At 47.4% G+C, this 25,283-nt stretch overlaps 1 protein-coding gene across 1 annotated transcript; it reads right to left on the minus strand.

Annotated features, from left to right (window-relative positions):
* Window positions 1-3,333: 3,333 nt before the first annotated feature.
* CCR9 (C-C motif chemokine receptor 9) lies at window positions 3,334-19,929 on the minus strand. Its single transcript, XM_019723715.3, has 3 exons — window positions 19,799-19,929; window positions 13,328-13,372; window positions 3,334-4,553 (listed from the first exon to the last, which is right to left on the minus strand). Exons 2-3 carry the CDS (start codon window positions 13,346-13,348, stop codon window positions 3,468-3,470), a joined length of 1,107 nt encoding a protein of 368 aa, XP_019579274.3. The 5' UTR covers window positions 13,349-13,372; window positions 19,799-19,929; the 3' UTR covers window positions 3,334-3,467.
* Between the last annotated feature and the right edge of the window lie 5,354 nt (window positions 19,930-25,283).

Here is a 25,283-nt window from a genome sequence, read left to right on the forward strand (position 1 = left end):
CCTCGTGCAGGACTATTTGTAACAACTACTATGGGCAAGTGGGAGAAATTATAACCACACACCTCTCTCTCCAGAGTTGGCAGGCAGCAGTCTGAGCCACTCACCAGGCCACGGAAGACACTAATGTCCAGTTCCACTGGATAGCCAGCTTCTCTCAGGCTGCCTATAGGTGACAGGGTGGCATTACTACCCGAAGGACGTAATGTCCCACTGCTTAAGATTGTCAATCTTCATTTTTCAAAGTTTTCTTGCAGCTGATTTCTGATACGTGAAGTACAAACTTGAGACATGACTAACTTTAGATTTTAACAAATTTATTAGTTCAACATATTGTGTCTACCACATACAAGGCATTGTGTGGGGGGTGAGTGTGTTTGGCACGTACACCAGATCAGGAACTCACGCAAAGCTGCTTGTCCAAGAGCTTCCCCAAAGAGGCTGCCACGTGAGTGGCTTGTCCTTGGAACTGTCTACAAACTAGTTGATAAGCCATACAAGGACACCAGCCTCATGATTCTCAGCCAAGGGGTATTGCCTGACAGAAGCTTGCATACCTCCCTCCGATGTCTGAGTCCACGTGGCACTTGGCTTTTCCTCTTTGCTAGAATGTAAGCACCTTGACAGAAAGGACATTTGTATCCTTGGTGAATAGAAACGTTCATGGTACAAATGTTTGCTGAATGAATGAATGAATGAATGAATGAATGAGTATTCTATAGGCCTGAGAGGCAATTACAAAACACCAAATTTCTAGCCATCGAAGCTGACTACTTCAAAACAGCAATCCCCACTTGAATATGCATGTTGTGATGTGTTGACTTAAAATTAGTTAAAATTTTTTTGGTTAAAAAAAAACAACCAGTTTCCTTTTTGGTAATGAAAACACATCGTATTTCATTCAGTTTCTTCATTTTTCTGATGTATAGAGTTCTAGTAAAATGTCATTATATTTAATATCCCCTTTTATCTTTATTTCAAAAAGTACTCCCACAGTGTATATATATTCTAGAAATGCTGAATGGCTCACAACTTCCTCACGGATTTCCCCATATTGACTCTTCCAACATTTTTAGCTTAATATGTTACTGAAACCTACTTTACTTTGAATGTAAAATGGTCCTATTTATGCACTCACTTAAAAACTAAGACAATTTGCCAACAAAGGATGCCTAAAATCTTTAAAATATAATACAGTTACAGCATGCCTTTCACCCGGCTTGGAAACTGTGTTAGGGCTGGGACAGTCCAATACTAACAGTCGGGTACTAAAGGAAGCCTTGAAACTACACATGATCGTGTGCACTAGGGTGCAACGCATGGTTTTTAGTTCTTGTGACGTTCCCACATCTCCTTTCTTAAAAATCAGAGGGGGAAAGGTGGAGCTCCTGGCCCTTTTTTCCAACTAACGTACATTGGCCTAAGTCGTATTTACCTCTAAATTCCCACTAAGATTCCATCATAGTGTCACTTAAGTAACTCTAGGCTGCGACTAGACTCTACAGACACAATTATGGGTCACCTTCCTCTTTGCATCCCTCCCCCCAACCTCATCTCCACGGGGACCCCCAGGACACATGGTACTAGAACCACAGTATCAAGAGGGCATAGAATGGAAAAGCCAGACTCAGTGGTGGTCTTTCCACCTAACTGTACAGTGGTTTTAGGTTTGGCTCATGCCTATTACTCATCCTCCCAAGTTCCCCAAACGCTATCTGTGTCTTCTGGTGGCCATACAGACGGCTCTGTCCATTTCCGGACCTTGAAGAAGACATGCTCCCCTTGACTGTAGGCAGTGCTTGTGGTACTGGAGCCCAAGTTGATGTGCTGACCCAGGCTAACGCTTATTTGCCACCAACTGCCCAGTCCCGGGATGGGGTAGTGAGGCCTTTGCATCATCCTCCTGCTGTCTGTCATGCTGCCCACTTTCTGCTCCCTGTCTCACTAACACATAGTTCGGAAGTGGGCAGGGGAAGGAGGAGAATGTGGCAGAGTCCAGTGCATTTGTGTCTCCTTTGGAAGGGAACGCCTGGGATGTGAAAATATAGTCATTCACAGCACGCTGGGAAAAGCAGATGCTTTCTCTAGAGCACGCGCCAAAGCTGCTGGTTTACGGTGCTGCTCTAATAGTCCTCCTTGGAAATTCCCCTGGGCTAACTGGGAAAACTTGGAAGTCACTTTGACCAAAGGAGAGGTAAAAACTGGTCGGCCAAGATGCTTTCAAGGTCCTTTGACAATTTTATTTCCTTCTCCCAGTCTCTTACTCTTAATATGGCTATTTGATCTGTAATTGTGTACATATTTAAAATAGAGAGGGTGAAGAAAGTGACTGGTAATAGATATTTTTAAATGTACATTAAAAAGCACTTTTCTAATAAGAAGTATTTTCAAATGTGATAAATGTGCCACGTAGCTAAAAGAAAGACACAAAACAAAACAAAAGAATTCTATTACTTTTTTTCAGTCTAATCTCTATGTTGAAAGCTTTTAAACATGCTAACACTGTACAGTAAGAAAGGAGAAGCATGGAGGCAAATATCCTTCCAGCAGCCTCAGAAATAAGAGGGTCAATAGGACCAACCCATTTTATAGGTAGCAAAATGGAGCATCACAAAAGCCGCTCAGCAGAGGGAGCCCACCCCAGTGTCAGGGCTCCGGGGCTGGTTCCTCTAGCTTGGGTTCTCGGTCTCCCTGCGCCAGCTGAGAGGATCACTTCCACGACACCAGCAGACAATCTGGATCCTTGCCCAGGGCAACCCTGCAGCCAGACGTGCAGTCACAGGACACCAAAATGGGTTGGAAGCCACCAGGATCCGGATCACTGCTGATACGGTCTCTTGCGCAGGGGCTCACTGACTAAGTCCTGCAGAGAGTTTCAAAACAGGAACAAGGACCCTTCCTGGCCCAGAACATATCAAGGAGACCAGAGGGGATTAGATCTGAGGTTGTTTGGAAAGATTCTAGCTCAAGAACCTATAAGACCTGGCATGGGTATCAGCCTCCAAACCAGGATAGAAATCCCCCAAAGGTGGAAGTTTTCATGAAACCTTGTCCTTTTGTGGACTATATAGAGTGGCTAATGCTTCTGTATTTCCTTTAGGAAGAGGTGGCACAGAACTGAAACCACAGCAATTCGCAATGCACTGAGAAGCTGAGACTCCTCTTGCAGAGGTCAGCTGCATTGATGCCCAGGCAGGTGGCACTAGGGTGGTCTGCCATTAGTCCTCTGAAAATTCCAGGCATTGCAGAGCCAGTCAACAATGTCCTGGCTTAGCCAGTCAGTTTGAAAACTCTGGCTTGGCAAATTCTGACTCAAAGTGATGTTTAAATTCATTCCTTTTTGAGTTTTTCTTTTCTCTTCCTCTCTTTGTTTTCCTTCTTTGGTTTCCCTTTGGTCCCATTGGTTGGGAAGCTCTGTCTGTCTTTCTTGTTACTTCCGAAAGGACCGTCTACCTCAGAGAGAAGATCCCTCAGAGGGAGAGCGCTCCCGAGGTTGTGTCCAGCATAGATGACAGCTTCAAGCTCCCCTCTCTCCTTGTGAAGGAGACCCACTGGGCCTGGCTGATGCAACCCAGGTTCTTCAGGGTTTTCACCAGATCCCGGCGGAATCGCTCCCCCACAAAAACGTAGAGAACAGGGTTCAGGCAACTGTGGAAAAAGGCAATGGTTTGAGTGACCTGGAGGCAGATGTCAATGTTGGTGGAAATGGCACAGTTGGAGATGAACGTGACATAGGCATCGACGGTCTGCACCAACAGAACGCAGTTGTAGGGGAACTGAGACAAGACGAAGACAGTAAGGACAGTGATGGTCACCCTGAGGGCCTTGTGCTTGGACGACTTCTTGGCTTGGGTCAGAGTGTGAATGATGATGGTATAGCAGCAAGCCATGACCACAAAGGGAAGGAAGAACCCCAGGATCACCTTCAGGGTCAAGACCGTCGACTTCAGTTTGGCGCTGTCGTCACGAGGGTAAACCATGGTGCAGACGATAATGTTAGATTCCTCCTTGGTTTGGCTGTACAGGATTTCCGGGATGCAGAGCATGGCCGCCAGCAGCCAGACAGTAACACAAACCATTTTGCTGTACAGAAGCCTTTTCTGCCGCCAGGTCTGCGCCTTCATGGCCTGGGCGACGGCGATGTACCTGTCCACGCTGATGCACATGATGAGCAGCACACAGCTGTAGAAGTTCATCTTGTACGTGCTGTTGACCACCTTGCACATGACGGTCTGGAATTTCCACTGGTCAGCGGTGGCGATGGCCCAGAAGGGAAGCGTGAACAGGAAGAGAAGGTCGGCGATGGCCAGGTTCAGCAGGAACGTGTCGGTCATGGTCTTCACGCGCGTGCAGTACCAGTAGACAAGGACCACCAGGCTGTTGCCCACGGTGCCCACGAGGAACACCAGCCAGTACAGCGGGGGCAGGAAGCGGCCCGCAAACCGCCTGACGCCGCTTTTCTCACAGAAGAAGTCCGTGAAGTTGAAGTTCACGTAGTCATCGACGGAGGCAGCGTCATCGTAGCTGTAGTCGCCCGACGGGTTGGGGACGGGGATCTGCAAGAGACACGACACAGCGTTAAGGCAACGACAGTCTTGGAGGCCCCGTCAGAGGGCACACGCGCAGCCCACCTGACCCTTCCAACTTCCCAAATCTATGACAAAAGAAATGCACGCGTGGGAAGTAGGAATCTGAGAGGGTCTGCTTGGATCATAGCACATTTATTTATCCAGCAAAGGTTTATTGAGCATCTACAATTCGTATGTCAGGTACTGTGCAGTGGGGAATAAGTCAGACATGCTTCCTGCTCTCACGGAACTTGCCTATACACGGAGGGCACACACGTGGAGGGCACATACATGGAGGGCACACACATGGAGGTCACACGCATGGAGGGCACGCGCATGGAGGGCACACGCATGGAGGGCACGCGCATGGAGGGCACACACATGGAGGGCACACGCATGGAGGGCACACGCATGGAGGGCACACGCATGGAGGGCATGTGCATGGAGGGCACACACATGGAGGGCACACACATGGAGGGCACACACATGGAGGGCACACACATGGAAGGGCATGTACATGGAGGGCACATGCATGGAGGGCACATACATGGAGGGCACACGCATGGAGGGCACACGCATGGAGGGCACACGCATGGAGGGCACACACATGGAAGGGCACACACATGGAGGGCACACGCATGGGAGTGAATAGTTACAGGACACATGGCAGGTGGGGTAGGATCTCGGATGGGCACAAACTTTTATCAGACTCTGTGAATGATTCTGACCATCCCTTCTCTCTGTCCTACCCTCCCGAAAAGGTCTTCAGCGGCTCTTAAACGTTTCTGGGCACAGATCCCTCTGAGCTTTCTGGAAGCTATGGGTCCTCTGCTCCAGGAGCACCAACACACACACGTGCACACACACGTGCACACACACACATACATACACTCTCACATACATGCACATGCACATGCACAAGCCCCAGGACGGGCTACATAATTTTCAGGATTCCTTGTTCAAAGTTTGTTAAGAATTTCAAGATAGCAGAGCATTAAATCGAGCAAGTGGCACTTCTCAGTACAGGGCCTTGGGCAACTGTATGGGGAAAACACCTATGAAACTGCCCCTCACAAGCACACACACACAATTCATGCATAGATTTGCGTACACACATATGCACAAACATGCCTACACTCAGGCTCACTTGCACATATGTATGCACACATTTACACACACACGTGCACACACACCATCACAGTGCACACACACACACACACACACACACACACACATACCGCTCATTCAAGTTTCGGTGGCTTCCCGGCTCAGAAGCTCAGAAGCCATCCTAGAACCTCTAGAAGAAGAGGAAATAAGGGCTGGCAATCAGAACCCTGCGACATGAGCCCTTGAGTCAAACCTGGGACAGGAGGGAGGGAGCAGAGGGCTGCCGGGATGGAGGAGGGATGCAGTCCCACACCTGCCATGTTGCAAAGGCTCCACTAACATATCTTCAAACACTCTCACTTCCCATCAGTCCTCTCCCAGGGCTTCCAGCAGGGCTCCCAAATTCCACCAGAGACCACCAGTTCTTGCTCCCTTGCTCGGAGGAAATTCCTTGCCAAATCTCATCTCTACCTTTATTTCTCCTCAGGTAAATGAAACAGTTGTTCAATTCATTGGGATGCATTTGGAGTAGAAGTAATCTCAAATCCACAATAGGTTTTTATTTTGTTTTAAATATTAAATATTGACATGGAAATATTTAGTTTACATATTTAGCCAGTCCTATTGAAATAACAAAATATCCTCTACCAGACTTCTGTTAGCTGGGTTCTCCCCCTCTATACACATTGTAATTTCCATCTATTTCTAATAGCTTCAACAAGCGTTTCTCAAACCATGTTTGGGTGGAACCCTACTGATAAAATAGTTGAGAATCTCTGCATACTGTATCACCTTCTTTGAAATTCACATTACTCATGAGCCTATTAAAGGCTCTGAAAGTCCTGCAGAACTGGTTTATTTTAACTGCACATGAGAACAATAAAGGTTCTGCTGAGTCCTTCAAATCTGTTGAATTTTGTTCAGCAATGTTTCCTAAACTTATTTGAGCGTAGAACCCATTGTATGTGTTTGTGGAGTGCTTGGTAAGATACTCGGACACACTGAGGTGGCTGATGACGGGCAGTAGGTGTCAGGAGGCTATTATCTCCTGAAGTCTGAAGCTCACACCAAGAGCTAAGGAGATGCATTCATCTCCTGCGTTGGCAGAAAATACCAGCAGGACCCCAGGCAGGACACCCAAGGTCAGTTGGACTACGACTAGAAAAATCTGGAATCCAGTCCTGACTCCGGCTCTATCTAGTGTGTGACCAAGAGAAAGTCCTATTGCAAAGAGAGAGACTTCAGAGGACGGGATCCAAGAGATGGTTCTTCAGAACCAGGCAGCTAGTTACGGCCTACTGCTGGGAAGGGCTGAGGGAAACTCGCGCCACTGTTTAGGTGCTTCATCCCTAGGCCTGATGGATCCAGTCTCAGTTTACATTTATAGATTTCCCTCCCAGCTTTGGGCAGTGTCTGGAAAGCCAGTCTCTTGGCAGGACAGATCTCATGGGTGACATATTTTAGTGAAGATTTGGGAAGGGTGACATTTTAGAGGAAAGTCAGTAAAATCATGCAGACCAGCAGGTGTCAACTGTGAACCCACACAATGAGTAAGCATGAAACTGCTTTCACAGAGGTATATTTTGTTTGGTTGGTTTTACATTTTTGGGTCAAATAACTTTAACAGACTCTCACGTGAACCTGGGCCCAGTGTTGTGATGTAGGGAGGCAAACAGCATCCCCATCCACAGATGCAGCCCAGAGGATCTCACAGAGGAGGCCCCAAGCAGTCCCAGTATCCCAGGGGACCCCGCTTTCTCCACTGCCTGGTGAGCGGGTTCAGGACCGCCACTCCCCAAGAGGAGTCCCAAAACAAGGACACGTGTCCCGCTTGAAGCACAAGGAGTGTGTTTACTTGTGGGGTGAGGGTTGGCGGAACCGGCTCGTCAGCATAGAATTATATTTAGTTAGAGACTTCCCGGGCACATTTTAAAAGCCATTCAATTCACACACAAGAAACCCTTGATTTGTATAAATTTCGTCAAGACCACATTTGATGTGGAGACCAATATAAGCCTATGTCATCGTTACAAGTTCAAAGCTTTGGTCATCTTTATGAGCATAACAGAGCAAGAGTTAGCATCCCAGGCCGGGAATCCTGGACAAAGGTATCCCGCCCCTGTCAGGACTACGCTTGTAGCTATGTACATGCCTGGTTGGTAAATAGCCTTTAGATCGTAGACACAGAATTCTTTGAAAATCTCCCAGCAAAAGTCATGTCAATATTCACCAACATATTTATTCACTACTGTTGGAGTACCTAGTACATGTCAGACCCAGTACTGAGCACAGCACGTGCATATGTTTAATCCCTGAGCTTCCAGATAGGGGCAGGTCCCTCTTGCAGATGAGGGACTCCAGGCTTCCATGAGGAGTTCTGAGGTTGCAAAGCCATTATTCCATCCTCCCTCTCCTGAGCTGTGTCCTAGAGACACTGCTTGTGCTGGAGAAGCTACTTACAGAGGCTGGGGTCTCTCCAAAAAGGATTTTGAGAGAAGATTAGTGGAAGAGTCAGAAATCCACAGATTTTTACTCCATGTTCCATCCAAGAGCACACAGTGGAGCCTTCTGGTTTGAACACTTTGTAGATTGACTTCCCACCAGCTGCCCTGGCTTTATTCCCGGGATGTGCATTGAGGTGGGATCCAAGGAGCTCCCCGGGGAAGCCCACTGTCTCCCACATGGAGAGCAGGTCCTCAAAGGCCTTGTTCATACTGCTGTGTCCTTCTCACTCAGATCTACCCTAGACATTTCTTTGGCATTTAAATACAAAAGAGATGTGAAGAAAAGCTTCATATCTCCTGAGGGATAGCTATGGGTTTTTATTCTCATGAAATGTGAATTTTATGACTGATCAAGGTTCCGTTTTGTTCTTCAGATTCCACGTATAATTTTCACTAAGTTCCTTGAGCATCTTTATTACCAGTGTTTTGAATGCTGTCTCTGGTAGGTTGCTTACCTCCAGTTCGTTTTTGGTTCCTTTTCTGGAGTTTTCTCCTGTTCTTTTATTTGGGACACATTTCTTTGTTTCCTCATTTTGGCTTCCTCTCTGTGTTTGTTTCTATGTAGTAGGTAGATCTGCTATGTCTCCCAGTCTTGGCTGGGTGGCCTTATGTAGTAGGTGCCGTGTGGGGCCCTGGCACAATCTACCTAGTCACCTGCTCAGGGTGCTCCTGGAGTGTCACTTGTGGGGGTTGCATGTGCCCTCCTGTTATAATTGAGCCTTGATTGCTATTGGCACATCAGTGGGTAGGATTAAGGCTGGTTGGCTGTGGGGTTTGGCCACATCCACAGCTTATAGGCTGCTGTGCGGGGGGCTTACCCCACTGAGTGGGATTCACCCCAGTGAGCTCATACCTGTTGAGACCGCCCTTTGGATGTGCCACTTGTGGGGCTAATTGGGCGGTGTTCTGCTCTGGTCCAGAGCCAACCTCCAAGTATGTTGGTTTTAGGGCCTTTTGGGAGGGGCTTTGCTACAGGCCCATGTTGCCCACTGCCTCTGACCAGCCAGGGACCACCTGGTAGGAGCTACAAAACAATCCGTAGTTGTTCACTGCCTCTGCTGAAGTTGTAGGCACCTGTGAGATGCTGCGAACCGAGGACGTCTGCCACCAGTACTGGGTCTGGGATAGCTGCCAGAACAAAAATCCAGGACACCCCAAGGCCTACTGCCACCTGCCAGCTCCCTTAAGATTCAGCCATTGATAAAGCCTCATGCAAGATGGGTGAGGCAAGGTCTCAGGGAGTCACTAGAGTGGGAAGAGTTGTGGTCAGCAGGTTAATGTAGACTCTGGTTTGGTGCCAGTGCTGAGCCTAGAGCTATTCAGCAAAAGTCTCAGAGCACACCGAGGCCAGTCGCCACCTGCCTGGGGTCTGTCAGGCTCTGACAGTTTTCCTAGAGTGCAATGTGGGTCGGGCTGTCTGCCCACAAAGTGCCTCTGGCTTTGGGGAAGTTGGGTGGGGCAGGGTCCCAGTTAGTCAACATGGCGGAGCTCACCAGGCCAATCAGATTCAGATTTGGCCATGCGGGGGCGGGGTCAACACAGGAAAGATGGCGCCTACCTACTGGCTGCAGGGGAGAAGGACCTCCTCACAGGGAAAATGACCACTGTCCTCCAGCCCTCAACCCATAGCAACACAACTCAGTCTGCCCTCGTTTGTCTCCGACACCCCCCACGTTACCGTCCCTTTGCTGGAGCCCAAGGTGAGTGCCTGGGAATGAGAGAATTTGTGTGAGGGCTGTTTAAGAGGCTTCCTGGGATTCCTGCCACCTTCCTTCCCACCTGGATGGTTGGAATCCCCACTGTTTCTCACAGCCAGAGGTTGTGGGGACTCCTCTTCCTGGCACCAGTACTCCAGGCTGGGGAGGCCAATATGGGGCTAGGACCCCTCCCTCCTCTGGGGGGAACCTCCATGGCCGAGATATCCCTCCTAATTCTCAACCACCACATGAAGGTTTGGGACCAGCCTATTTCGCGTCTCCACCCCTGCTACATGGCTTCTTCTTTATATCGTTAGTTATAAAACTTTGTTCCGCTAGTCTTCTGTGGGGACAGAGCCAGGAGTGCAGTTTCCAGGCTCTCGGCCTCACGTGGCAAGGTGCTGGCTCAGGTAGTAAATGGCCATCAACTGTGATTGCATAGCCATCAGCTGTGGCTAGTTGGCCATCAGCTGTAACCAGTGAGCCACTAATATAACTGCTGTGGCTACGCTAGCAGATGATGGAGGCTGAGCTAGCAAGAGCGCATTGCAGTTAGCACGGCGGATTGCAGCTAGCAAGTGGGGTTGGTTGGTTGGCAGAGAGAAGTGGACGGCAGGTTGCGGATTGTGTGGCTCCTGCTTCCTGTGTTTCTAACCCAGCCACTAGCGAGACTATAGTGGTCTGACTCCCCTGTCTATGGCTCTGTGGGTGTTGCTTGTTGGCCTCACCATGTCCTGCGTTCTTATGTGGGGAGCGGGACCAGAGACCCCACGTGACACCTTGCATGATACTTCAGATGGTTCTCCAGGTTGCATGTTCTATAATTTAGTTGTAATTTTAATGTGTTCATGGAAAGAAGCGGACACAGTGTTTACCATCTGTGGATCTCTTTGCCATCTTGGATCTCTCTCTTTCTCAAGATTCCCTTTTTAATTGGGTGCCTCAGCCAAACTCGTAGCCCAATTTTTGTAACCAAACAAGACCCTTTAGACTAGCACTATCCAATAAAAATATAAGGCAAACCACAGGTGAAGTTTGTATTTTCTAATAGCCACATTAAAGAAGTAAAAAGAAACAGGTGGAATTCATTTAATAATGTATTTTATGTAAACCTGATCTATCTAAAATGTTATTTCGTTATGTAAGCAGTATGAAATTTATTGAGATACTGTGCATCCTGCTTTGGAGTAAGTACTGTTTTCAAACTGAGTGTGTTTTGCACTCACAGGACATCTCAGTTGAATCAGCCACACTTCAAGTGCTCAACAGCTTCGCACAGCTCATGGTGACCTCACTGGACAGCACCGCTTTAGGCTAAAAATCCAAGTTCTAACTCCTCTTGATATTTTCCACCTATTCTATCTACTTCCTCTAACCTTGTTTTAATTTGTGTTCTTTTTTCCCTTATTCTGTTGTTTATATCTTCGTAAAGTGTTTCCAGTATATTATGGAACATGAGGCTGGCAGAGATTGAAAGGGCGGGCGCCACTGTTGACAGAAAATGCCCCAGCCCTGCTGTCTGAAGGGGCTGACCAGTTCTCTTTCCTGTCTTGTTATAATGTCTAGAAATACTCTTACCAAAGGTTTCTCTTCCTGTATTTCTTAGCAAACTATGTTGTTCTCAGACCCCCGTGGAAAAAAATTAGGTATTTACCAAAGTTAGACCACTGTTTGCAAACTGTCCTCCTGATTAGCTGGAGTCTGAGCTAGTTCTCGATTCCTCTACTGCTGTGAGGAGTGGTGATTTGTGAGGGTGGAGAGGGGCCCAGACGTGGATGGTGTGTTTGTGAAAATACGGCCATCTCCTGCCATGCCCAGACTGAGAGAGTGGCATGCTCATCCCACGCCTGAGGAGCATTAGCTCTTTATGTCTCTTTTGGGCAATAAATAATATAATTTGTTCATTCATTCAATAAATATGTCCTGAGCACCGTCTACATGCCAGGCAAGGAAACCACTTCCAAGAAAATAATGGAAATAGAAATGGAGGAAGACATTAGAAAGGTCCACAGCTCCTAAGTCAGGCCAGCCGATGGGACAGGGTGACATGAGTGGGCATGTGCTTTGCCTATGTGCACAGAGGGCCCTGATGGCAGCTTCATAGCTCAGAGATGTCCTTTCCAGGGTGGCATTGTGGGAGCGCTGTGTCACTCCCAAGGGGCTGCTTAATTTAGGGATTTATATCATTTATTTTGGATGATTTTTAGCATTTTGATCAAGAAAAAAGTGCATTATCGTCATGCATCTAAGTACATGAGAGAATGTAACAGCATGGCCAGTGGCCAGCCCAGAATTCAGCAATGTGGGCTGCCTTCTTCTCACGTAGGTTTTTGTTTCTATTCTGATTTTGGAACCTCAGCAGGTTTTAGAATGATTTTATGATCTTAGAGACCACTGGGTTCAACGTGGTCGTCATCTTAGACAGGAGGAGACAGACGTGGGGATTGGAATGTACTGCCCAAAGCCCTCAGCCACTGGGGGAGGGTCAAGGCCAGAGACAGCCCCCCACCCCCCTCAGTCCCAAGCTGGGACACTTTTTCTTTTTTTCAGTTTCAGGTGTACGAAACAATGTAATAGTTAGACATTCACACCCCTTGCAAATTGATAACCCCCTGCCCCCAATCTACTACCCCTCTGACATCATATATAGCTATTACAATTCCACTGACTCTATTCCCTATGCTGTACTTTACATCCTGTGACTATATGTATATATTAAGTTATAGTTGACATTCAATATTATTCAGCTTCAGCTTCAGGTGTACAGCGCAGTGGTCAGGTATCTACACAGCCTATGAAGTGGTCTCCCCAATAAGACAAGTGCCCATCTGACACCCTACAGACTCTTTACAACATTGATTGTATCCCCCAAACTGTCTTTCATGTCCCCGTGGCAATATTGTGGCTACTAATTTGTACTTTCTAATCCCTTTCCCTTCTCCCCAAGCTGGAGCACTTTTAATCCCTCATGACCCAAAGCCTTGCTCTCCACGTTCTGATGTTGTCCGACTGACCAAGACAAACCAAGTCCCATAGTCAGGGAGCCCAGGCAGTGTGGCTGTCAGGTCCCCCACCTCCACCTCCTCGATACAGTGTGGAGCACCACAGGTCACCTGTGGCTTCCTCAGCCCAGCAAAGCTCATGCTAGTTAAAGATCAGAAAACCCCTTACCTATTAATAAAATCTAAAATAGTATTATTTTCCTCTGTCTTCACAATATACCCCAAAGCGCTTCTGGCTCTTCGTGTTTGCAAAGTCCTCTGCTAGACATCGACCTCCTGTATGGGGCGCTGCTCAGCAGAGATCTCACCCCTGGAAATCTCTCAGAGAAATCCTTTCCCCCCCACCCCACCCCGCACCCCCCACCCCCCGCCACAGCAATGGATTCCCTCCCACACCCCAAAAAAGGCAAGATGAGTGCATTTTGAGGAGCATGAGGTATGTGGCTACTCACTGTGAATTCTGTGGGTGTCATGGTGGGCCTGATGCAAGCTTGCTTCTAGAAAGACAGCAAAATCAAAAAGAGGACTTGTAAATGAACAGTAATAAACACCTCAAGGTAGAGGTTACGTGTTCAATCTGTCTGTTCTCGTGGGGGAAAAAATCCCAACCAAGAGTTGGAGTCCATGTTACGCGGAGGGCAAGTACTCTAGCTTGCAAACTCATCTTGGTTGTTCACAGAGAAACGAGAGAAACCTCTCTTCTGAGGGCCTTTGGGGGCTTTAACATTTTCTCAGCATGTCCTTTATCCATTAGCTTGTTTTCTCTTGACTCAACTTCTCCGTCAGGGTCTGTTTTGCTGAAATGCCACCCCCCCAACATACACACACACACACACATGCACGCACTTTTTATCAACCAAGAGACTCTTAAAGATGACAGGACAGTGTGTGACTTGGGGATGCTCTGGGCCAGACTCCACAGGGGAAGGACCTCTGGGTAACGAGGCGGCAAGAACACGAGGGTGGGCTGGTATCTGTTAGTCTCCAGGTCCCTGTCCCAGAGTGGCCAGGAGCCCTAGCACCTACCTGCATGCTCCATTTACAAGCTCACGGAAAGATAATAGGCCTTGTTTTCGCTGGCTCTAGCAGAAAAAGGAAGTCCTAGGTTTGTTTTTTACCAAGGAAAATGGAGTTCCTTAACGTACAGGGCCTCCGAGCTGACTAAAATCAATCTCAGCTATTGTTTTCATGTGTTTCGAATCTCTGTAAAACCCACACCCCTGAAAGGACCAGGGGGAAAACAGCTCAACTCCCTTCAAAGAAGGAGTCTGTGCCTGAGTTGGGTGTTTCCGTTTACACTTTTAGTGAGTATATATCAAACATGTCCAGTGTGACACCCCCAGGCTCTAGAAAAAGAACATTCTCCTTCATAAATCCAACCCTAACCTGTTGGTTTCCTTTCCATAACATGACATCCTGACTCACCCTGCTTTTCTGAAAGTCCAGTGGTTTTCAATAGATGATGTGTGATACAAACACTTTGGAAACCACTTGTCAGTTTATTGAAAAGTTAAACATATGTTCACTATGGGATCTAACCATCCCACACCTGAGTATTTACCTAAGAAAAATGCAAGCAGATGTCCACACAAAGATTGACCTACGAATGTTCATAGCAGCTTTATTTATAATAGCCAACTATTGGAGCAGCCCAAATGCCCATCGAGTACAGTGATAGGATCAGTAAAATGTGAACGAGCCATTCGCTGGAATCGGAATGAGTGACTGATATGCACAGCAACATGGATGGATCTCAAAATGATTACGCTAAGTAGAGAAACCAGACCATGAAAGGTACATACTATGTGATTCCACTTATATAAAATTCTGGAAAATGCAAACTAACCTGTAGTGACAGAAAGCCAATCGGCGATTTCCTGGCGAGAGAGAGAAGGAGGAAAGGGCAGGAGAGGTGCGAAGGCGCCTAAGGAAGCCTTGGAGGGTGGTAAGTGTGTTCCCTCTACTGATTGTGCGATGGTTTCACAAGGGTATACATATGTCAAAACTTACATTCTGTGCTCTAAATACTTGCAGTTGACTATAGTTGGGCTGCAATGAAGTGGTTAAACTGAAGAAAGGGAAAAAAGCAAGATCCGATGAAAACTTTTCAGTTTTCTTCACTCCTCAGTCGTATGTGGCCATTAGCAGGCAAGGAGAAAAGCAGCCAGAACTTTCTCTTGCAACCTTCCTCCCAGCAGCTTCTCCACAGTGCCTTGCGGTGCCTTGTGCTGTTCTATGGGTGTTGAGGGCTCAGTATGAACTCATGATTTTAAGATTAGATGTTAGATACTTTGAGTATATATGTATGTGTGTTTCACCTACATATTTCCTGTCTCTTTTTGCTGAAATAATGGCACACAGTGGAATGAGCATGCACTGCCCAGATCTTGGTTTTTAATTACCTTTCTACACCAGTAGCAACCAGGACTCCTTGGAGAAATGTGTGATTCCAGAGCTAGGGCAGGAAAACTACAAGATAAACCTGGAACTGCTTTTTGCACCAGAAAGCAAAGAAGTGTTCAAAGGGCCTCGAGGAGTTGTCAAAAGGACATAGGAGCCAATTTGATTGGGACCCCACTAGCCAAGTCTGAGACAATTTGAGCATCTAATTAATTAATGAGAGCAATAACTAGAACACATTCAATTAAATGACGATCCATGAATCCAAACCGATGAAAATAAATAAGAGAAAGTTCTTATGGTGCCAACTAATAAACATAGAAGGAATCGTGGAATTAGAAAAGCACCAATGGGATCCGGCCCGGTGGCTCAGGTGGTTAGAGCTCCATGCTCCTAACTCGGAAGGCTGCCGGTTCGATTCCCACATGGGCCAGTGGGCTCTCAACCACAAGGTTGCCAGTTCAATTCCTCGAGTCCCGCATGGGATGGTGGGCTCCGCCCCCTGCAACTAAGATTGAACACGGCACCTTGAGCTGAGCTGCCGCTGAGCTCCCGGATGGCTCAGTAGGTTGGAGGGCGTCCTTTCAACCACAAGGTTGCTGGTTCGACTCCTGCAAGGGATGGTGGGCTGTGCCCCTGCAACTAACAACAGCAACTGGACCTGGAGCTGAGCTGCGCCCTCCACAACTAAAACTGAAAGGACAACAACTTAACTTGGAAAAAAGTACATACTGTTCCCCAATGAAGTCCTGTTCCCCTTCCCCAATAAAAAAAAAAAAAAGTACCAATGGATGTTCAAATTAGTGGGGGGACGTTTCATGAGGAATAGGATATTTACCTCACCTCAAAGGATCTCACCGAAAATTATACACATATTGCCCGTTGACTTTATCATTCTATTTTTTTTTTCTGAATCATGCTCTAAAAAAATAAAATCTTTTTTTAAATGCCCAGTTAAGTTTGGAAGATTCCCAACTCAGCTAATTTAACTTTATTACAGTTTGGGGAACAGGGAGATTGGTTTGGGGAACATTTGTTAGAAAACACTTCATATATGTCTAGTACCCATGGCTTGTCACCTCTTTTGTATTTGCATGAAGTGACTGAATATTAATCAGATCATATCTGAGAAAAGAAATTGCCAAAGAAAGAAGCTGCATAAAGAAGAAGGAATGCCTTTGGTTATGGTTAGATATGCATAGTTTTAGGTTGAGAATAGGGATTGAGGATAACAGTGTTGGTAAAAGAGTTTGGGGCAAAGACCTCCATGCTGCTGTGAACAGTGTAAATCTGTGTGATCGTTTTGGAGGGTGAAGCCATAGCTGTCAAAATTTACAAAGCACAACAGCTCTGACTCAGCAAGCACTTCATCTGCTGGGAACACACCCTACTGGTATTCTCACAAAAAAACATAAAGATACAGATACAAAGATGTATGTTACAGCTTTTTTTTTCCCCAGAACAAAAAACTGGAAACAACCTAAATATCTGGGAATTGGTAATATTCTGGTACATCTATTCAATAAACCACCTGTAGCCAAAAAATAGAATAAAATAGACTTCACACTGATGCAAGGAGGTCGCCAAGGTTGTTGGGTAACAATGCAAGGTATAGAAGACTATGTTGCATGATCTTTTCTCAAATATATCAAAGGTTGTGCACCTCCCTGCTGAGTAGTACTGAAACATGTTCTGGAAGGAGATTGAACGATGAGGGCCAGTGGAAAGTGAGACTTTCATTTTTTTGTAGGTTTTGTAAGCTATTTAAATGTTTTACTTTGCCCGTGAAATTTTATTTTAAGAACTATCATAAAAATAACTTGTCAGCTTTTTTTAAAAAAAAAGAAGAAGCAGCCCAGCGATCTTCCGTTCCATACACCTGTTTGCAAAACTCATCCAAAGAAGGAACCGGTAACCCAATCCAGCTGGCCTGGAGAGCAGCTAGCATGAAAAAGCAAGTCTAGTAATTAAGCTCCACGAGGCTACTCTTTGTGACTTTGAAATCCTACACTAGCTTTTTATAAAGGTTGTATAAAGGTTTGTCTTCCTTCCATGATAAATGTGTTTCTGGCCCATAGAAAATTTGGAGTGAGCCAAAGAGCACAAACGAACCCAAACCCACCATCTAAAGATACCACTCATGGCCTTTCTAGCTATTCCTCCCGACTCCTTGTCAGAATACTTTTTGAATATTTTATTCCACAGACTGCAGTCTCAAAGCTTGCTTTCATTTTCTTCTTGCCGCTGAGATGGAGGGAACAACAGGGTGGGAAAAACCCAAAGATGACAAAACATACTGAAAGCAAGGAACCTCTCAACGGTCTTTTGGGAGAGCACTGGCGTTTGACTCAGCGCTGCCCCAAACCTCTCCCTCGCTGCTCAGTGTGGCCTCATTACAGGGCTGCACCCTCCTGTTTGGCAGCATGGATGAGTGAGGTGGGGGAAAGCGCGATGGACCAGATGTGAAGGTCCCCATCTGCCCTTTGGCCTGTCCCTTTCTGCCTGTGGGAACTTGGCACGGAGTAACATGCCCCCAGATGGAGATGGTAGCCCAGCCTACTCCAAGGGCCTGTAGGGAGGATCAAGAGCAGTGCTGTGCATGAATGATCTCTGCGGAACGCAGAAAGCTGTGAGAATAAGGGAATGTTCTTCATCCCACAGCTCGCTTATTTCATGTGACTTGACACCTGATGTACTTGCTTAGCTTAAACAGTGTATAAGACACAATCTGTGTCCTCAGAAGTTCAGATTCAAATGCAAAGGACACGTCATGGCTGCAAATACTATGATGGTAAATGCTAGGAGACGCTTTGGTAATTGGGAGAAGGAAGTCATGTTCTCCAGGGCTGGGGAAAACCCAGGAGGGCTGCATTGAGGAGGTGATTTTTTGCTGGGCCTTGAAGGCTGGAGAGCATGGGGACATGCAATGAGGGGAGAGAACATTGCTCCAGGGTCGGGAAACATATCAACAAAGGCATGAAAGCCAGAAAGTGGGAGGTGTCCGCAGGGGTCTTGGAGGTAAAGGGACAAAGCTGCTCATTCTGCAGAAGTGGAAAGTGCCTATTAGAAAAGTTAGCCTGGAGTCCATTACTATCCAACCATTATTTTTCTATCCTCTACTGTCCTTAATTAAGCAACATGAAAATCAGCAGGGAGCCGCTGTGGACGCAGCAACTCCCCACGTCCATAGGCTCGGCAGCTCATAGTAGCCCAGTGAACTGGACACTAACGTGAGTCAGGAATGCAGGTCTCACTTTGACCTCTGTCCAGTTTGTTACAGGGTCAGGTGCCCACCCAGCCCCACCCTCATAGGCACTGCCGTGGGCCCCGGGGCTCCCAGTGCCAGCCTATGAGTGGGGTGCACTTCAGGGGGCTTCAGAGCAGATAGATATTGAAAGAAAGGCTGTCAGATTCTGAAATGGCAGATTGGCTTTTGTCTGTTCAGCCGAGGGAGGGAGGAGATGGGCTCTCACAGACTGTCTGCTGCTTTATATCCCAGTGCGCTCTCAGTGCAGCTTGCCTGCGGTGCCACCTGGCCTGAGCCAGGGCTGTTTAGAACTAAAGGGGCGGGGGGGCGGGGGGGGGGGGGTGTTTGAAAGGACAAATCGGCATTCACTGATGGGTCATTTAAAATAAAGTAGCTTGGCTTTTTTTCTGATTATAAAGGAGTATTTTCACAATATACAAAGAAAATCCCCCTAAAGCAGACATATATAGTGCAGAAAATATTACGAAGAAAATATTGCAGTTTAAAAGGTTAAAAACAATTGCAAAAACTGCAATTATTTTTGCGCCAACCTAATAAAAATTTCTAAACATCTCTCTCCTAGTTCAGCCATTGTTAACTTTCTGAGATACCTCCTTCTAGATTTTTGTCTGTAACACACACACACACACACACACACACACACACACACACACACATTCAGGGGTAAGAAAATCAGACTACACAATGTTCTATCTTGCTTTTCAGTTAACAGTCATTCCGGGACCACTTTTCACACCAAGTCAATGTGAAGCCATGTCATCTGATTGGATGACTGCTGAGTATTCCATGGCCCGGATAGGTTACAATTTATTTAACCCATCACCTTGTGGTGCATACTTTGCTTGTTTCCAATTTTTCACTGCTACAAAGGCTGCTACCCAACATCCTTCCAACGGGTCAATGTCTCAGACCCAAGGACCTCACGTGGGCTTCACTTCCCCAGCCCTTGGCCACCTTCTTGTCACTCGTCCCCAGCACCTGCTTCTCCCTCCTTTCAGGTACCAATCACAGAAGAGACTGCCCTGAACCTGTACTTCAGGTGTGTGGGTGGCAGGCCATCTTATTACTCACCCTAGAAGCCTGGGCAGGCACCACCTGCTTCATCTTTGCCTCCCTGGCAATTACTAGCTAAGTTTCTGGTGCCATGTCTACTGAACATATGAGTGAAAGCCTGGGTTCTAGAAGTCACCGTAGCAGTGCCCAGCTGAGGACGCAGGTGACACTGGGACAGAGGAGGAAGCAGGGCGATACTCACAGGCTCCAGGAGAAGGCGACCCCACCAGCTCTCTGCCTGGGATGAGGGCCACGTCTTCTATGAGCTCTGAGCAGGCAGCAACCTGTTATACACACCAGAAAGGAAGCCAGGCCACCCCTGTCTGTGTTGTCACTGGTGGGGTGGCCCAGGAGGGTGGGGAGTGGGGAGTCACCAGCTGCAGCTTTCAGCAATCAGCAGAGTCTATGATTTGTAACCAGAAATGAAAAGCCTAGAACTGCTGGGCTAAGGGAAAACCATCTTCTTTGAAGACGCGTAAACAGGCTGATTATCTAAGAACAATGTCGTTTGCTAGACAGCACAGCTACTCTCAGGGAATGGGGAAGTAGAGAGTCCCAGTGAGAGAGGTCGGCCTTGTCAGGCTTGCCAAAGGTGCACATTTATGAGGTTTGTTTGGGGGGTGGTGTCTGAACAGGCCCGTGTGGGATCGTCACCCGCAGTGCTGTCCGTCACCGTGGAACCCTTTTGGGCCTTGACAGATGTACCCAAACCCATAGAGCTGTGCCGTCCAATACAGTAGCTGTTAGCCACGTATGACTATTTAAATGGAAATTCATTCAAATGTAACTTGTTCCTCAGTCACACCGGCCACATCTCAAGTGTGAGATGGCCACATGTGGCTCGTGGCTACTGTAGGAGACGGCGCACATGTGGACCCTGCCCCTGATCTCTGTACGTTCTGTTGTAAGGTACTATGTTAGAAAGTCATGTATGTGACGCCCATCTAGGCACAGGGAGTGTTGGAGGCCCACAAACACCTTAAAATTGGGGTCAAATACGGTAAGATTTTATTTTGAATGACCACTATACTTCAGGTATATTAACACTGATAATACGTTTCATTTGGTTAATTATGGGTGTTCAGATGAAATTTTGCAAAAGGCTAAACACATAGAATGTTGCATTTTTAATGAGGCTCACACATGAAGTCTTCCCGGCTACAGCTACGGTGGGTCCTTGGATCACAATGCAGAGAAAAGATCCAAGTTGATTCCTTGTTGTGATTGTAACAGACAACCCCCTTTTTTATATTTGTTCTGGGGGAAAATCAACAATCACAGTCCCATGGAGACTGAGTTCCTCTTTCCGGTATCTTTCTTGTCCTGGGGACTCAGGGGTGACTTCCAGCAGAGTGGGCCTTCCCAGACATGTGGCCCATCAGTCACTGTCCATTTGGACAAAGGGACGTGTGAGGGGCAGCTGGATTTATCACCAAATAGGAAAGGCCAGTGATTAGCCCCTATGACAGGTACAGACTGTGAGCAGTAAGAATGAAAGTGATGGTTGATTCAGCAGCCGTGAGGGAGCCCTGCGTTCCTGTCCCTTGTCCCACATTCGTTGCACGTTGTGTCTAAAACAGTGCATGACAGAATCAGTCAGACTCTCTGGCTTTTCACTTCTCCCTCTACATTAGCAATTGTTGAGAGAAAAGGGAGGCCCAAAAGAGGGAAGAAAATGCTCCTGATTTTCTGGTTGTCTTTGGTCGTGAGCAACGAATCTGCTTCTCCCCTGTGTTTGGCTCAGACATGGGAAGGCTTTCAGGAGACTGAGACACGCACACACTGTGGGTAAGGAAGATGTGCTTTCTACCTCCTGTGGGTTCGGGCTGTTTCTTCCCCAGGTAAGGGCATCCCCAGCAGACACTGCTTGCCCACTGCATGTTTGGGTGAGGCAGTGGGAGGAAGGGAAGTGGAAGAGGAGGTCAGAGAAAAAGAGAAGGAGTGAATATGACATTGCGGGAAGATTCCCTCCTGTGTGATCCCTGTGGTCCAGGTGAGGCAGGAAGACTCAGGAAGCATCCAGCCCTGGAAGAGCTGCTTTAGGACTCCCTGGTCCCCTCCACTGCGACACAGAGAGGAGGCACAAGGCTGGGCAGGCAGGAAGATGCGAGGAAGCGGCAGAGAGAACTTCTCATTTCTCAGAGGCGCCTGCGACAAGTGTGATTCCTTTTGCTGTCGGCCAATTTAGGTTCATTCCTTGGAGAGAAAGCCCCATTCTTTTGTTTTCCTTGCTGCGTTTCTCTCTTTGCAGGTAGAATTCACAGAGGAGTGGTCATAAGAGGTCGCAGGTTCCCTTTTGCAGAGGGTGTTTCTCTCTTTGCATTCTCACCCTGCCGAAGGTGAGCTCCAGAGGGCAGGGCGGTGTGTGCCTCCCCGCAGCCCCACGGCCAGGAGCAACGCCTGGAGTTGAAGGGTGTGTAGGGAATAACTGTGTAATGGCAGCTGCAGTTCACAACCTCTTTCTCTAAACAGAGAGAAGACTCAAGTCAGCTTTGTAGGAGGGCGGGTGAGAGTGTCAGGTCTGGGTTCCCTCTCGTTCCTTCCCACGTTCAGAGTGTCTGACACAGTTTTGCTGCAATCCTCTGCTTTCCAGGTTCTCCATATTGAAAATTAGATCCGTAATCTTGTTTTCGTCCTTCCTGAGCTTTCCCTACATATTGGGAGCATCACATTCCAGAAGCACGGTGGGCTCTCTGGAACAGGACAATGCTAGACTTTTACTCTTCGTCGATTAAGGCCTTATCTTAAGTTGGGAAGCCCGAAGTGTCTGGAAGGGGTTAACAGTAGTCTGGTGGTGAGGGTCTGATCGGTGCAGGAATGAGGGTTCCTGGGGCAAACTGCCAAGAAGAAAATTCCTAAAGTCTCTTCTTTGCCCACTGGCTGCATGAGAACGGGGGCCAGGGGTCTTGGCTGTGGCTGCAGCTCAGCAGCACATTCTAGTAGCATAGTAATCATCTTCTGATTATGTTACTCGTTAGCATGAAGCTCTTACAAGTCCTGGGAATCTAGAGTAGAGCCACCCAACCGAGCTTTCTACAATGGTAGAAATGGTCTCTCTGCATTTTCAAATGTGCAGCCACCAACCATATGTGAACACTTAATGTACACTTAAATGGTGGTTAGGTGACTGAGAAACTGATTTTTCTTAAATTTTGTTTAACTGCAATTGGTTTCAATTGAAATGTAAATAGCTACATAATGGCTAGTGGCCACCATAGTGGACAGTGCAGGTCTAAACTGACCCACGTTTCAGTAGGACCCTTAGGATGGCTCAGTGTATGATACAAGCCGAGGGCCATGGCCTATGGCCAAACTACTCTCCTGGGCTTAAAGGGGAGCTCCTCCCTTCCCTTTTGCTAAATGTAGTTACCATGGATAGCCACTGAAATTGAGAAGGCCAGTTAGGAGGCCGTTGTCAGAGGCAGAGAGAGAGAGAATATGAGTGAATGAATGCATGCATGCATGAATGAATGAATGTCTATACCTTGCAGCAGCAGGAAGAGTAAAAGGGGTGGGAGAGATATGGCCATGTGGCCCATAGGACCTGGCAAATGATGGGCTGTTGCAGGAGGGGGAGAAGAAGACCACTTGGAAGCTCTGGGAAGATTTGGGTGCCTTTCACAGAGAGGGGATGTGAGAGGAAATGTTGGTTTTAGCAGACAGTGATACATGTAGCATTGGATGTGATATGTGAAGAGACCGAAATGAAGGTTTCTGAAGCTCAGAGGGAGGTCAAGAGTTCACCGTGCAGCCGCCAAGCTCTTGCAGAACGTGCCATGAGCTATTGATAGGGGAAATAAATGTCATCCACACCTCCTGAGGTTGTGTGCTCACAGCACGTGAATCGTGAGAGCAGTTGCAGGACTCGTGATTTTATTTGCCTCACCTCTTAATGCCAGAAAATATCCCTTCTGCCTTGACACGCTTTATCTCATTGGAAGATCTCGCTGGCATCTTTCATTCAGCATAAATGTGTCCAGTTCCTGGGATGTGCCAGCACTGATCTCAGAGGTAAGGGTCTGGCGGTAAAGGAGACAGCTAGTATTGAATTAAAGAGTTAAAGCAGAGAGATCACAGGGTGACAAGAGGGAAAGGAAGGGCTCACTAAACAGGTGACATTTAGGGCCTGAAACAAAAGAAGTTCCCATAAAGGTGAAGACGGGGGGACCATTCCCAGCAGAGGGAACAGGTAGCAGGAAGAGCTTGACATGTCCCAGGATGCGAAGCCCAGGGTGCTGCAGACAGACAGGTGTGAGGGGCAGCCAGACAAACGGGGGGCCCGACTGGGCGGGCGCTGGAGCCCAGGGTCCATAGTTTTGATCTGATGCCAGGTGTGATGGAAAGCCACGGAAGGGATTTACGTCGGCAATGACGTGAGCTGACTTGCAGGCCTAATAACTCATGGGCCGCTGCATGGGAAACTTCAGGGCAAACAGCAAACCTCAGGGTTTCTCAGCGGGAGGCCCGCCAGCCAGCACCTGCTGGTGGGATGAGAGCGTCCCCTTAGCTGGGCCACCGCAGGGCCCGGGACCCTGTGCTCTGCCTGCCACTGTTCCTTGTCCCACTTCTGCCTCTAAGGAGGCATCAGAGTGAATCCACAGCTCTCAGATCCCTCCCCGTGTCCCGACACCCTCGACTGAGGGAGGGCACCATGCTAACTGCACTTAACCTTTGCAGATGATGACAACTATACAGCCAGATGTGCTGACGGGCTTTTCTTTCTTTCTTTTTTAATAGACTTTATTTTTCAGAGCAGTGTTAAGTTCACAGCAAATTTGAGCAGAAGGTTCCCACGTATCCTCTGTTGCCACACACACGCAACCTCCCCCAGTATCAACATCCAGCCCCAGAGTGGCACGTGTGTTAGACATGATGAAGCCACATGGACACATATTAATCACCCGAGTCCACAGTTTACGTGAGGCTCTCTCTTAATATTGTACAGTCCCTGGGTTTGGAAAGCTGCATTATGAAGTGCGTCCACGGTGACGGTATCACACAGAGCAGCTTCACCGCCCTGAAGTCCTCTGTGCTCTGCCTGTTCACCCCTTCCTCTCCCCAACCCCTGGAAGCCACGGATCTTTTTACTGTCTCCATATAAGGGCTGACAATGAACTTTGCGAACTCATCCTAGAGAAAGTGCTACCTACCTCACTGCTGAATATCACTATGGTCACCTTGGAAGTGCTCCCCTTGGGAAGATATGCACCAACTCCAGCACTTAGTCCACCCTTCACAGCAATTTGGGAACTCTTTTTCTGGAATGGCCATCAGAGCTGTCATCATATTACCCTTGATGTCCTGAATGTCATCAAAATGTCTTCCTTTCAATATTTCCTTTATCTTTGGGTAAAGAAAGAAGTCATTGGGGGCCAGATCAGGTGAGTAGGGAGGGTGTTCCAATACAGTTATGTGTTTACTGGCTAAAAACTCCCTCACAGAGAGTGCCATGTGAGCTGGTGCATTGTTGTGTTGTAAGAGCCACGAATTGTTGGCAAAAAGTTCAGGTCATTTTTGTCTAACTTTTTAATGTAGCCTTTTCAGCACTTCTAAATAGTAAACTTGGTTAACTGTTTGTCCAGTTGGTAGAAATTCATAATGAATAATCCCTCTCATATCAAAAAAGGTTGAAAACATCATTTTGACTCTTGGTTTGGACTGACAGATATTTTTTGATAGTGGAGAAT

Source organism: Rhinolophus sinicus, chromosome 5 (assembly GCF_057876585.1).
Source record: "Rhinolophus sinicus isolate RSI-liver-muscle chromosome 5, RSI-T2T, whole genome shotgun sequence".
NCBI classification, from domain to species: Eukaryota; Metazoa; Chordata; class Mammalia; order Chiroptera; family Rhinolophidae; genus Rhinolophus; species Rhinolophus sinicus.

What these genes read in the sequence shown, in the direction of transcription:
- CCR9 (XM_019723715.3), bottom strand. Translation starts at nt 13,348, where the DNA reads ATGACACCCACAGAATTCACA. An exon ending in TGACACCCACAGAATTCACA is followed by an intron (nt 4,554 to 13,327) that starts GTGAGTAGCCAC and finishes TGTCTCTTGCAG; the next exon opens with ATCCCCGTCCCCAACCCGTC.